The 11,161-nt window shown below is 69.9% G+C and overlaps 3 protein-coding genes and 1 non-coding gene across 4 annotated transcripts in view; 3 read left to right on the top strand and 1 right to left on the bottom strand.

The window, feature by feature from the left end:
* TALDO1 (transaldolase 1) overlaps positions 1-11,161 on the top strand; it is a 44,282-nt gene that overhangs the window by 16,906 nt on the left and 16,215 nt on the right. The gene's annotated exons all lie outside the window — the stretch shown is intronic.
* PIDD1 (p53-induced death domain protein 1) lies at positions 168-5,291 on the bottom strand. The gene is made up of 15 exons (XM_056131604.1): positions 5,045-5,291; positions 4,543-4,956; positions 4,082-4,291; positions 3,941-3,995; positions 3,672-3,873; positions 3,470-3,595; positions 2,986-3,165; positions 2,757-2,913; positions 2,542-2,677; positions 2,325-2,475; positions 1,165-1,288; positions 958-1,076; positions 778-891; positions 509-708; positions 168-390 (listed from the first exon to the last, which is right to left on the bottom strand). The coding sequence occupies exons 1-15, from the start codon at positions 5,289-5,291 to the stop codon at positions 168-170; spliced, it is 2,658 nt and encodes an 885-aa protein (XP_055987579.1).
* Positions 8,670-9,857, top strand: RPLP2 (ribosomal protein lateral stalk subunit P2). Its single transcript, XM_056131894.1, has 5 exons — positions 8,670-8,812; positions 8,960-9,083; positions 9,208-9,256; positions 9,576-9,674; positions 9,752-9,857. The coding sequence occupies exons 2-5, from the start codon at positions 8,961-8,963 to the stop codon at positions 9,823-9,825; spliced, it is 345 nt and encodes a 114-aa protein (XP_055987869.1). The 5' UTR covers positions 8,670-8,812; position 8,960; the 3' UTR covers positions 9,826-9,857.
* On the top strand, positions 9,286-9,415 carry LOC130040082 (small nucleolar RNA SNORA52). The gene has a single exon (XR_008794980.1). It is a non-coding gene; the product is annotated as a small nucleolar RNA SNORA52 (small nucleolar RNA).

The following is an 11,161-nucleotide window of genomic DNA, read 5'->3' on the forward strand; positions in this document are numbered from 1 at the left end:
CGGGGGCGCAGCGGCCGCGCCAGCCCAGCCCGAGCCCCGTCCCCGGAGCCCCCGCCGCGTCCCCCCGACCACACACAGACGACAGAGCTCCGAGCCAAGCCAGCATGTTGTCACACGGGGCGCGCCGCCCCTCCCCGCGCGGAGGGGACCCGCGTCCACGGCCGGCCCTAGGCCTGCGCGGGTTCGGGGCCGGGCGCCAGGCCCGCGCGCAGGATGCTGTCCTGGTACTTGCGGCGGCCGAGCTCCAGGACGGCGCGCACCTCCTCGGCCACGTCCTGCCGGTCACTGTCCTCCAGGGCCTGCAGCAGCTGGGCCACGGCCCCCGGCTGGCCGGCCTGGCGCTCGGCCCAGGAGAACAGCATATGGCGGATCTGTCCGTCCAGGTCGTCCCTGCGGGGGCGGGGACCACGCTGACCTCTTCTCCGGACAGGGTGTGGGGCCAGCGGGGCGAGCCCCCCTCCCTCCCACGACCCGCCTCCCCGCAGCGGCGCTGGGCTGGGGCACCGACCGGAACTCGTGGCGAATGCGTTGCACCTCGCGGTAGGCCTGGCCCAGGTGCAGGGCCACGGCTGGCCAGTCGGGGCCCAGGCGGCTGGCCACACTCAGCAGGTTGCTCTGCGTCAGGAAGCCACTCTCGGCGTCGCCCAGCCGCAGCGGGGCCAGGGAGAGACCGCGATCCTGGCCTGGCCCCTCGGGCTCCCGCAGTCTCTGTCAGAAGCAGCGGGTCAGTGAGCCCGGGGGTGGGTCCTGCCCGCGCCCGCCCCCGCCGGCACCCACCGGCAGCTTGATGGGCAGCGTGGCCATCCACACGGCGTCCGCGGCCTTCTTCTGCCGCGCGGCCTCGGCCTCCGCGGGCACCTCCCGGGGCACGGCTCCCCGGTAGAAGGACACCTGCGGGGGCAGGGCGGCTCAGTGCCCAGCCTGAGCTGGCCGCGGGGGCCCGGCCCGCCGACCCACCTGGCCCCTGACGGCCTGTGCCCGCCGGTCCAGGCTGGTGGTCACGTAGACCTCCTTCACGTTCCTCAGGTGGGCGTAGAAGACAAAGGCCACCCTGCCCGCCTCGCAGTCCGGCCGCTCTGGGGGAGGGGAGGTGTGAGGGTCTCCGCCGTGCTCTCCCCGGGACAGTGGGCAGCAGGGCAGGCTGCATCCGCACACGGGGCGTACCGGCATCCACCTCAATGCCCCGCTCAAAGGCCGCAAAGAACTGCTCCCCCTCGAACATGTCCACGGTGTCCGAGGGCTCGGGCCCGTGGTAGCGCTCCAGCAGCCTCTGCAGACTCGCGTCCACCTGGGCAAGGTCCAGCGGGCTCAGCCTAGTGTCCCCCTCGGTGGGGCAGGCACTGTGGGGGCCCACCCTGCATGTGTCAGGGCAGACCGGGAGACGCCACCCCACCTGTGTCAGAGCACACGGGGGGACCCCATCCCACCTGTGTCAGGGCAGACGGGGGGACCCCACCCCACCTGTGTCAGGGCAGACGGGGGGACCCCACCCCACTGTGTCAGGGTACACGGGGGGACCCCACCCCACCTGTGTCAGGGCAAATGGGGGGACTCCACCCCGCCTGTGTCAGGGCAGACAGGGGGACCCCACCCCACCTGTGTCAGGGTAGCTGGGGATGCACCCCACCTTATGGCAGGGCAGACCGGGAGACCCCACCCCACCTGTGTCAGGGCAGACCGGGAGACCCCACCCCACCTGTGTCAGGGCAGACAGGGGGACCCCACCCCACTGTGTCAGGGCAGACGGGGGACCCCACCCCACCTGTGTCAGGGCAGACAGGGGGACCCCACCCCACTGTGTCAGGGCAGACCGGGAGACCCCACCCCACCTGTGTCAGGGCAGACGGGGGGACCCCACCCCACTGTGTCAGGGCAGACGGGGGACCCCACCCCACTGTGTCAGGGCAGACCGGGAGACCCCACCCCACCTGTGTCAGGGCAGACCGGGAGACCCCACCCCACCTGTGTCAGGGCAGACGGGGGACCCCACCCCACCTGTGTCAGGGCAGACAGGGGGACCCCACCCCACTGTGTCAGGGCAGACCGGGAGACCCCACCCCACCTGTGTCAGGGCAGATGGGGGGACCCCACCCCACTGTGTCAGGGCACACGGGGGACCCCACCCCACCTGTGTCAGGGCAGACCGGGAGACGCCACCCCACTGTGTCAGGGCACACGGGGGGACCCCACCCCACTGTGTCAGGGCAGATGGGGGGACCCCACCCCACCTGTGTCAGGGCAGACGGGGGGACCCCACCCCACTGTGTCAGGGTAGATGGGGGACCGCACCCCACTGTGTCAGGGCAGCCGGGGATGCACCTCACCTTATGGCAGGGCAGACACTGCAGCAGCACCTGCTCGGGGTCCCGGCGTCGCTGCAGGGCGATGAGGCTGACGCGGTGCAGCCGCAGCCGCTCCCAGGCCTTGCGCGCCAGGCCCCCGACGCACGCCTTGGTGGTGTACCAGAGCCAGTACCTGAGGGGGGCGGGGGTCAGCGGCCGCTCGCAGGGGCCGGGGCGTGCTGGGGGGCACGGCACTGACCAGGAGAAGCGCGTGACCTGGAAGCGGGCGTACAGGTGGCTGAGCTCCAGCGCCACGTGCGCGGTGACGTCGTCCCAGGCGGTGGCGGGGGGCGCGCGGTGCAGGAGGCGCAGGCGGGAGCGGTCCAGGCTGAGGCCTGCGGGGCAGGGGTGCGGCTGCAGCCTCGGGGTGCGGCACGGGTGCGGGAGGCCCCCCGGGACAGCGCTCTTCCTCACCAGTGACGCCGGGCGGCAGCGGCAGCTGCACGGTGACCGGCCGCAGGAAATCGGGGGCTCCGCCGTGGGTCAGGGACAGCAGGGGGCTGGCGGCCGCCTCGGGCTCCTGGAGCAGGACGCGCAGCGCACGCAGCTCCCGGCCGCTAACACGCACCACCTGCCGACGCCTGAGTCAGGTCACCAGCGTGCGGGCGCTTCGGCCCCCCCCCCCCGGGGGTCCCCACCCTACCTGCAGGCTGACCCGCTGGGGCTCCCTGGTGGCCCCAGGGGGGAAGGTGATTTTGACCCCGGGGTGTCCCGAGGAGCACAGCAGTGCTCCCTCTGGTGGCACCAGGCAGGTGTTGCAGGCCGGGCGGGAAATGACCAGGAACCAGGAGAAGTGAAGCACCCGGCAGTGGGCCCAGAGCCTCTGGGGGCAGACGCAGGTCGGGGAGGTCAGCCTGGGGCCCGAGCACCAGGACAGCGGGGCGGCATCTGCCGGGCACAAGGCCCACCCAGGCTTGATCCCAGGCCCCCCTAGGGCCCCCAAGCCCCACTCTGAGCAGTCAGGAATGAACCCTCAGCACGCCCGGCGTGGCCCCCAGACGAAAACAGGACAAAAGGCGTCCGGTTCAGAGGGCAGGTGCGCCTGGGAGGGGAGGTGGGGCCACAGGGGAGCCGAGGCCCAAGGGACGTAGGGTCAGAGGGGAGCCGGGGCAGGCCAGGGGATTCACCCTGGGGGCCTCCTCCTCCAGGTGGGTCTCCAGGTCGCTCCAGCTGCCGTCACTCAGGGTTCTGACCACCACCTCCCGGCACCGCCTGGCTCGCGGGGGCACACAGAGCAGCCACAGGCCCACGTCCTGCCGGCAGGGGTGCGGTGAGCACGGGGCACTGCCTGGCCTGGCCCTGCCCGCACCCCTGCCCCGTGCAGCGTGCCTGCTGGAAGGCGGCGCCGTGGGGCTGCAGCTCCAGGACGGGGCTGAGCAGGGCGTCGTGGGGACCCAGGGGCGCCAGGCGGGGCTCTGGCTGTCGCAGGCGGTAGCGGACGGTGATGGGGACGGCCGTGGCGCCCGCGGGAAAGTGCAGGCGGACGCCGCACGCCAGGCTCACGGAGCACCCTCCGGGGGTCAGGGGGAAGCTGGCGAGGAAAGCACGGTGAGGCGGGGGTCCCTGGCCGTGGGACCGGCCCGCAGTCCCACCCGCACCTGTCGGAGTCGGCGCTCAGGGAGAGTCTGGGCATATCCGGCGCCGCGGGGGCTGCTGTGGGGACAGAGAGGACACCGGCAGGTGGACACAAGGCCCCGCAAACATCTGGAGTCGGTGGCATGCCCCCAGCCCAGGCCTACCTGGGGGGCTCTGGGGGGCAGGCGGCGCTTCCCCCAGGGGGTTCCCCTGCAGGCGGACAAAGGGGGCATCCAGGAGCTCGGGGGGCACGTCCCGAAGCTGGTTGTCCCGCAGGTCCAGTCGGGTGAGCAGCGGGAGGTGGGCCAGGCCGGTGGGCACCGAGGCCAGGAGGTTACTGTGCAGGGTGAGGATCCGCAGGCACCGGAGGGCCACTAAGGACCAGGACGATCAGGGCCGGGGCCAGCGGGAGCACCGGGCAGGGCAGGGGAGGGCGGGGAGGGCGGCGGGAGCACCGGGCAGGGCAGGGTGGGGAGGGCACCAGGAGCACCGGGCGGGAGTACCGGGCTGGGCAGGGGAGGGTGGGGAGGGGCACCAGGAGCACCAGGCTCAGCAGAGCAGAGCTGGGAGGGCGCCGGGAGCACCCGGTCGGCAGGGCAGAGTGGGGAGGGCGGCTGCTCCTCACCCAGGGAGGCCGGGAGTTGGCGCAGCCGGTTGGAGGCCAGGTTGAGCTCGGCGAGGTGGCGCAGGCCCCCGATCTCGGGGGGCACGGTGCCCAGGAGGTTGTCGGAGAGGTCGAGGCACTGCAGGGTGCTGGAGGCCAGCAGCGCGGGGGGCAGCGCGCGCAGGCGGTTGTGGGAGGCGGCGAGGAAGGAGAGGGCGGGCAGGGCGCCCAGGGCGGCGGGCAGCTCCGCGAGGCTGTTGTGGGAGAGCAGGAGGACGCGCAGGCCGCCCATGTGCGGGACGCAGCCGGGCAGCTGCTCCAGGCTGTTGAAGCTCAGGTCCAGGTGGGCCAGCTGGGCCAGGGCGCCCAGGCCGGCCGGCAGCGTGGCCAGGGAGCCCCGGACGCAGGCGCCCAGCGCGGCCCGGCGCTGCCCCCCTGGGAGAAACCGCGGTCAGGCGGGGCAGCCCGGCACCCCGGGCCCCGCGGGCAGAGACCCCCGCGGCCGAGCTCGGGCGGGGCTCACCTTTGAGAACCAGGGCGCGGAGCCGCGGCAGGTGCGCGGGCACCCGGGCCAGCGCGGCGGCCAGCAGCCGCGGGTCCTCGTGGCCGCTAAGCTGCAGCAGCTCCACGCCGGGCAGCTGCGGGGGCCGCCCCGCACACAGGCGCAGCAGCCGGCGCGCGCCGTCGGGGTGCGCGCCCAGGCTCAGCCGGCTGCCGGGGGGCGGCGGCTCGGCACCCGCGGGCTCGCGCCCCTCCGGCAGCGCTGCCATCGCCCCCCGCGGTCCTCGGGGGGCCGGACATGCCCCGGCTCGCCCGCCCGCCCGCGGGGCCTGCGCGGGCCTGAGGCCGCGGCGCGGGAGGGCGAGGGGCCCGGGGGCTCAGCTGGCCGGCACGGGCCGGGGGGCGACGGGGCATCGGGGGGGGGGGCTTCACCCCGGCCCCGCCCCGCGAGCCGGCGTCCCCGCTGGTCCTGCGCTCGGACGGGAGCCCCCAGGACCACCCGGGAGAGGCGACCCCCGAGAGGGGCGGGGGTGGTCCTGTCACCCCCCACTGCCTGTCCCCGGTCCAGGGGCAGCGCGCGGCGCCGTAGGGGCGCACACGGCCGGGGGCGTGTCCCCCGCGGTCGCCCGGGTGACCCGGCCCAGCGGCCCCTCCGCTCGCCGCCCGCGGTCCCGCCCGCGCCCCAGGTCCCGCTCGCCGCCCGCGTTCCCGCCGGCGCCCCAGGTCCCGCTCGCCGCCCGCCTTCCCGCCGGCGCCCCAGGTCCCGCTCGCCGCCCGCGTTCCCGCCGGCGCTCTTCCGGGCGGGCTGGAGCGCGGCCCCGCCCCGCCCCCACGGGCGCGCCTGCGCCCAGGCCGGGCCGTCTGCTAGGCAGCCCGCTAGGGGCTGGGGACCGCGGCACACTGACGCCTGCCCAGCCAGCCCGACAAGCCCGGGACAGTGGCCCTGCCCCGGAGTCGCTGTGCCAGTCCAGGTGCCCAGGCGGCGGGCTTGGCCGCACTCTGCCTGGCTAGCCCTCGCCCGCGAGTTCCAGGGCAAGCTCCGAGGTCAGCGTGGGCACACTGGCGGCCCCGTGAGCTGATGGGAGCCAAGTGCCCAGGCCAAGGGGCTGCACTCAGGCCCCGCCTGTGCTCATTCCGCCCAGTGGCATGGCGGCTTTGCTCTTCCTTTTATTATAGCACAGGGGGTAAGGCGTTTGCCTCGCATGCGCCCGAGCCGTGCCGGTTGGCTCAGGTTCGATTCCTGTGCCCCTCCCAGAGAGCCCGACAAGCAACCCAAGCAACCGAGAGTATCTCACCCGCATGGCAAAGTGATGTATTGGATATGACAAACACAGTAACAACAAGTTTCACAACGGAGGCGGCAAGTTTCACTGTCATAGGACAGTGCTACAGTGCTTTTATCTTTTTGGGTCACACCTGGCGATGCACAGGGGTTACTCCTGGCTCATGCACTCTGGAATTACTCCTGGCAGTGCTGGGAATCGAACCCAGGTCGACTGCATGCAAGGCAAACACCCTACCCACTGTGCTATCACTCCAACCCCAGCGGCTTTGGTCTTGGTGTTTGCGTCACACCCAGCGATGACCAGGGGTTATAGAGATAAGGGTGGCATGCCAGGGATCGAACCCTGTAAGGCAAAAGCTCCATCCAACGTGCTACCCCTCTGACCCCAGCACGTTACTTTGCAAAGGGACAGCTGAACCTTCCCCAGAGGGAGTTGAGACCAGACACAAGACACTCCTCAGTCTTTATTTATCTATTTTTAGCTACTCCATGGGGCTGGAGCGATAGCACAGTGGTAGGGCGTTTGCCTTGTGAGCAGCTTCCCGGCCGACCCGGGTTCGATTCCTTTGCCCCTCTCGGAGAGTTCCGCAAGCTACCGAGAGTATCTGGCCTGCACGGCAAAGCCTGGCAAGCTACCCGCGACGTAAGTCAATATATGCCAAACACAGTAACAAGTCTCAAAAAAAAAAATGGAGACATTACTGGGCCCACTTGAGCAAACTGATGAACAATGGGAGGACAGTGTTTGTTTTAGCTGCCCCGGTCTCTATGCTCAGGGGCCCCGTGGCACTGGCGGTGAACTGGTCCCAGCCTTTGCTCAGTGCACTGACTCTGCACTTACAGGGATGTTCCTGCCCCTGAGGATGGAAACAGGCACCAAGTCATGCTCACATTTTCGCGGCCCTGAACCGTCACAGCCACACAGTTGCGGCAGGGACTGGGGAGGCCAGAAGCCGTGTGCACCTACAGATCATTCTGGGTTTCCGGGGGTGCTTGAGGAACCCAGCAAGGGAAGTTAACGCCGGAGAGGAGGGATGACTTGGGAGGGGGTTAGGCCACACCTGACTGCTGGGGGCTTACTCCAGGCCCTGGGTTCAGGGACCACTCCAGGCAGCGGACCAGGTGTGGTGCCAGGGATTGAACCCAGATCAGCTGCGTGCAGGGCAAGCACCCTACCGCTTTCCTAGTTCTCCTGCCTGGAGGAGACTAGAGGCCAAGGTCTGGAAGAGAGAAAGTTCTGGAGATGAGAAAGCGGAGCTTGCGCAGACACAAGGTGCTCAGGGACACAACTGTGGCAAAAGGCAACAGCTTCTGCTCCTTCAGCGGAATCCCAACATTCCACGTGCCTGCTGTCTTTGCGGTTGCCACCCAAACCTCGTCCTTATCGGCAGTGTCCCACTTTGTTGTTTTTGGGTCACACCCGGCCATGCACAGGGGTTACTCCTGGCGGTGGGGGGGGGGCACGTGGGATGCTGGGAATGGAGCCTGGGTCAGCCGCGTGCAAGGCAAACGCCCTACCCGCTGTACTATCACTTCAGCCCCGGGAGGGTCCCACTTTGGAACAGCGCGAGGAAATGTGTCGGGACCCCATCTGTAACATGGGTCAACGCAGCGACGGGGCACAGCACACGGCCCCACTCAGGTACTCCTGCAGGCTGGGTCCCAGACACCCCCCTCGCCCCCCAGGTTTCTAACATGGCTTCGTTATTGCAGAATGCTGGCGCGGTGCCTGACACAGAGGGGGGGCGTGATATGCACTAGGGCCAGGGGACAGGACTGGGCCCATGTGGCCGCTCCTCTTGGGGCGGCATTGGCCGGACCCCGGTGCTCTGCCTGGCCTCCAAATCGGCTTTCTTCGTCCGAGTCCAGCGCCGGGGCCCTGGGTCCGGCACAGGTGGGCCGCGGCCGCCACACCGACCATCGACAGGGAAGCAGCTCCCCAGGTACCCCCACCCCCAGTAACCGGAAATGCGGCGGACCGGAAGTCGGGCGGAGGCACGGGTACAGCCTCCGCCTGGGACCACGTGCGGCCCGGCCAGGGCATCAATGCGGGCCCACTTCCGGCAGCGGTGCATCATGGGACTTGTAGTCGGGCGGCCTTGCCAGAGGCGGCGGAAGCGCCGCGCCGCGGTGCATGCTGGGAGCTGTAGGCGCCAGGCGACGCGCGGGACCGCCAGCAGGCGAAGCCCCGCGTTTCGGGCTCGCACTTCGCGTCGTCCCGTGGCCGCAGGGCCCCGACGCTTGTCTCCCGTTCTACGAGAACGCTTCCCCGCGACCCCCGCCGGCCCGGGGCCGCGGCGTCCGCCCGGGCGGAACGATGGCCGCCCCGAGCCCTCATTGGCCGCGCGCCTCGTGACGTCACCAGGAGGCGCCGGGGGGGCGGGGCGCGGCGCGGCGCGCGGGGGCTTCTGGGTAGCCGATTACCCCCGCCCCCCCGGCCGGGCCCTTCCTTTCCGTCGCCGCCGCCGCCGAGGTCGCACGCGCCAGGCCGCTCCGCCGTCTCGAGTGAGTGTGGCCGCGGGGGTGGCCCCGGGGGCCGGGAGGGCGCCGGGCCGGGGCGGCGGGGGCCGGGGCGGCGGGCCGCGTGGGCCGCGTGTCGCCCTCGGGGCTGGGGGCGGCCCCGCTGACGCCGCCGCGCGTGTCCCGCCGCAGGATGCGCTACGTCGCCTCGTACCTGCTGGCCGCCCTCGGGGGCAACGCGTCCCCCAGCGCCAAGGACATCAAGAAGATCCTGGACAGCGTGGGCATCGAGGCGGACGACGACCGGCTCAACAAGGTAGCGCCGGGCCGCGTGGCGCGCGCAGCTGGGGGCGGGGGGCGCGCGTCCTGCGGGGACGGGGCGCCGGGCTCCCTGGCCATCTGCGAGCGGGCCTGCAGCCCTCCGTGTCGCCTTTCTCCAGGTCATCAGCGAACTGAGCGGGAAGAACATCGAGGACGTGATCGCCCAGGGTGAGTGGCGCGCCCGCGTGAGGGCCTTCAGGTCCATCCTAATCCCTGCTGGCTAGCCGGTGGCCTGGAGGGTTCGCTTGTGGACCAGAGCACCCTGGACGCCCCCCCAGGAAGCCCGGGCTGCTGTGTCCTGGCCTGGGGGTGGGCTTCTGGACATCTGGGACCCAGTGGAGGCTGGAGCCATCCGTGTGCCCCAGGAAGGCTGGGGGAAAGCCAGCCTGGCCCGCGGCTCCAGGATAGGAGGGTGAACGGGGTGGGGAGGGGGCGGCATGGCACTGCCTCGTGCAGGGAAAGGGCTCAGCTCCGCTCCCCTCCCCAGGCATCGGCAAGCTGGCCAGTGTTCCCGCCGGCGGGGCTGTGGCCGTCTCGGCCGCCCCTGGAGCCGCAGCACCTGCAGCTGGCTCTGCCCCCGCAGCGGGTAAGTGGAAGTCGGACCGGGTGTGTGGGGTTGGGAGCACCGTGGCAGGGACCACTCACCCGTCCTTCCCGTTGCAGAGGAGAAGAAAGACGAGAAGAAGGAGGAGTCCGAGGAGTCGGATGACGACATGGGATTCGGCTTGTTCGATTAGTCACTGCCCTAATAAAACCCTTTTCTAGACCTGAGCGTGTGTCTTGTGACTGTCCAAGCGTGGCTTCTGGGGTCAGTGCCGAGCAGCTGGCTCTATCACGGGAGTGGCCCCTGAGCCAACTGCAGGGGGGCTGCTTCTGGCAGTGCCAGCATTGAACAGGGGCTCTGGCAGCGGGACTAATGGGTGTTTGCAAACCTACCGTGGGTTCCTATGCGATCCCTGAGTCCATGCCTTCCCTTGCAGTCGCTAGCCAGTGATTGGGCCAAAGGCTCCCTCTTGTGTCAGGCTGTGACCAAGAATGTGAGGGCAGGGCAGAGTTGCATCCCCCACTCTCCTGTTTGTGGGTTCTGCCCAGTCCACTCTGGCCCTGGAGATGCAGTACAGAAACGGGTGGACCAGTCTCCCTCTGGGGGGGCCAGTAAGGTCACAAGTCCTGAAAAAGTCCCAGCAAAATGGCAAACAGCAAGAGCTGTGTGGGAGGGGCTGGAGCGATAGCACAGCGGGTAGGGCGTTTGCCTTGCGTGAGGCCAACCTGCCCAATTCTGGTTTGGTTCCCAGCATCCCATATGGTACCCCAAGCACTGCCAGGGGCGGTTCCTGAGAGCAGATCCAGGAGAGAGCCATGAGCATCGCTGGGTGTGATCCAAAAAGCAAAAAACTTGGGTGGATGGTCTGAGAACCCCTACCCCCTTAGCCACCCAGAAGTGCAAGAATTAGGTGGGGAGGGTGACCGCACCATGGGATGGGGAATCCCCGGCAGGGGTCCAGGACTCAACTGGGGACTGGTGGGGCCTGGGTTGACAGCAGAGTAGAGCTCAGCTGCCCTTGGCACTGCCGCGATCCCAGCTCTAGGGCCTAGACAGAGCGGACGGGCTGGTGGTTACCTTGCACAAGGTCCACCTGGTTCCAGCCCCACAATCTATGATCTCTGGAGCAGCACCAAGGAATAATCCTTGGAATCAGCCAGGAGTCAGTCCTGAGCACTGATGGGTGACCCAGAAAAACAATCCTGGCCTCTGCCCTGAGCAAGCGGCATGTGTGGGTCAGAGGACGCCCCAGCCCAGCCGATCTCCCTGTGGACCCCAGCGTCCCCACCCCCAGTCTCCCTGTGGACCCCAGCGTCCCCACCCCCAGTTTCCAGGAACGGCGGCTCTGTTCTTGGCCCTCGTTCCTGGCTCCCAGCCCCCCAAGGGCCCAGAGGGAGGTCTGTGTACTCAAAAGTAGAACAGAGGTCTCCTGCCCAGGGCCCAGTCAGCCCACACTGTCCAGTTCCCCTCGGTGGCCACCCTGATGCCGCTCAGGTCCATCCTGTGGAGGCTGTTCCGGTCCCCTCACC

This window comes from Sorex fumeus, unplaced genomic scaffold (assembly GCF_029834395.1).
Source record: "Sorex fumeus unplaced genomic scaffold, SorFum_2.1 ptg000093l, whole genome shotgun sequence".
Lineage (NCBI taxonomy): Eukaryota > Metazoa > Chordata > Mammalia > Eulipotyphla > Soricidae > Sorex > Sorex fumeus.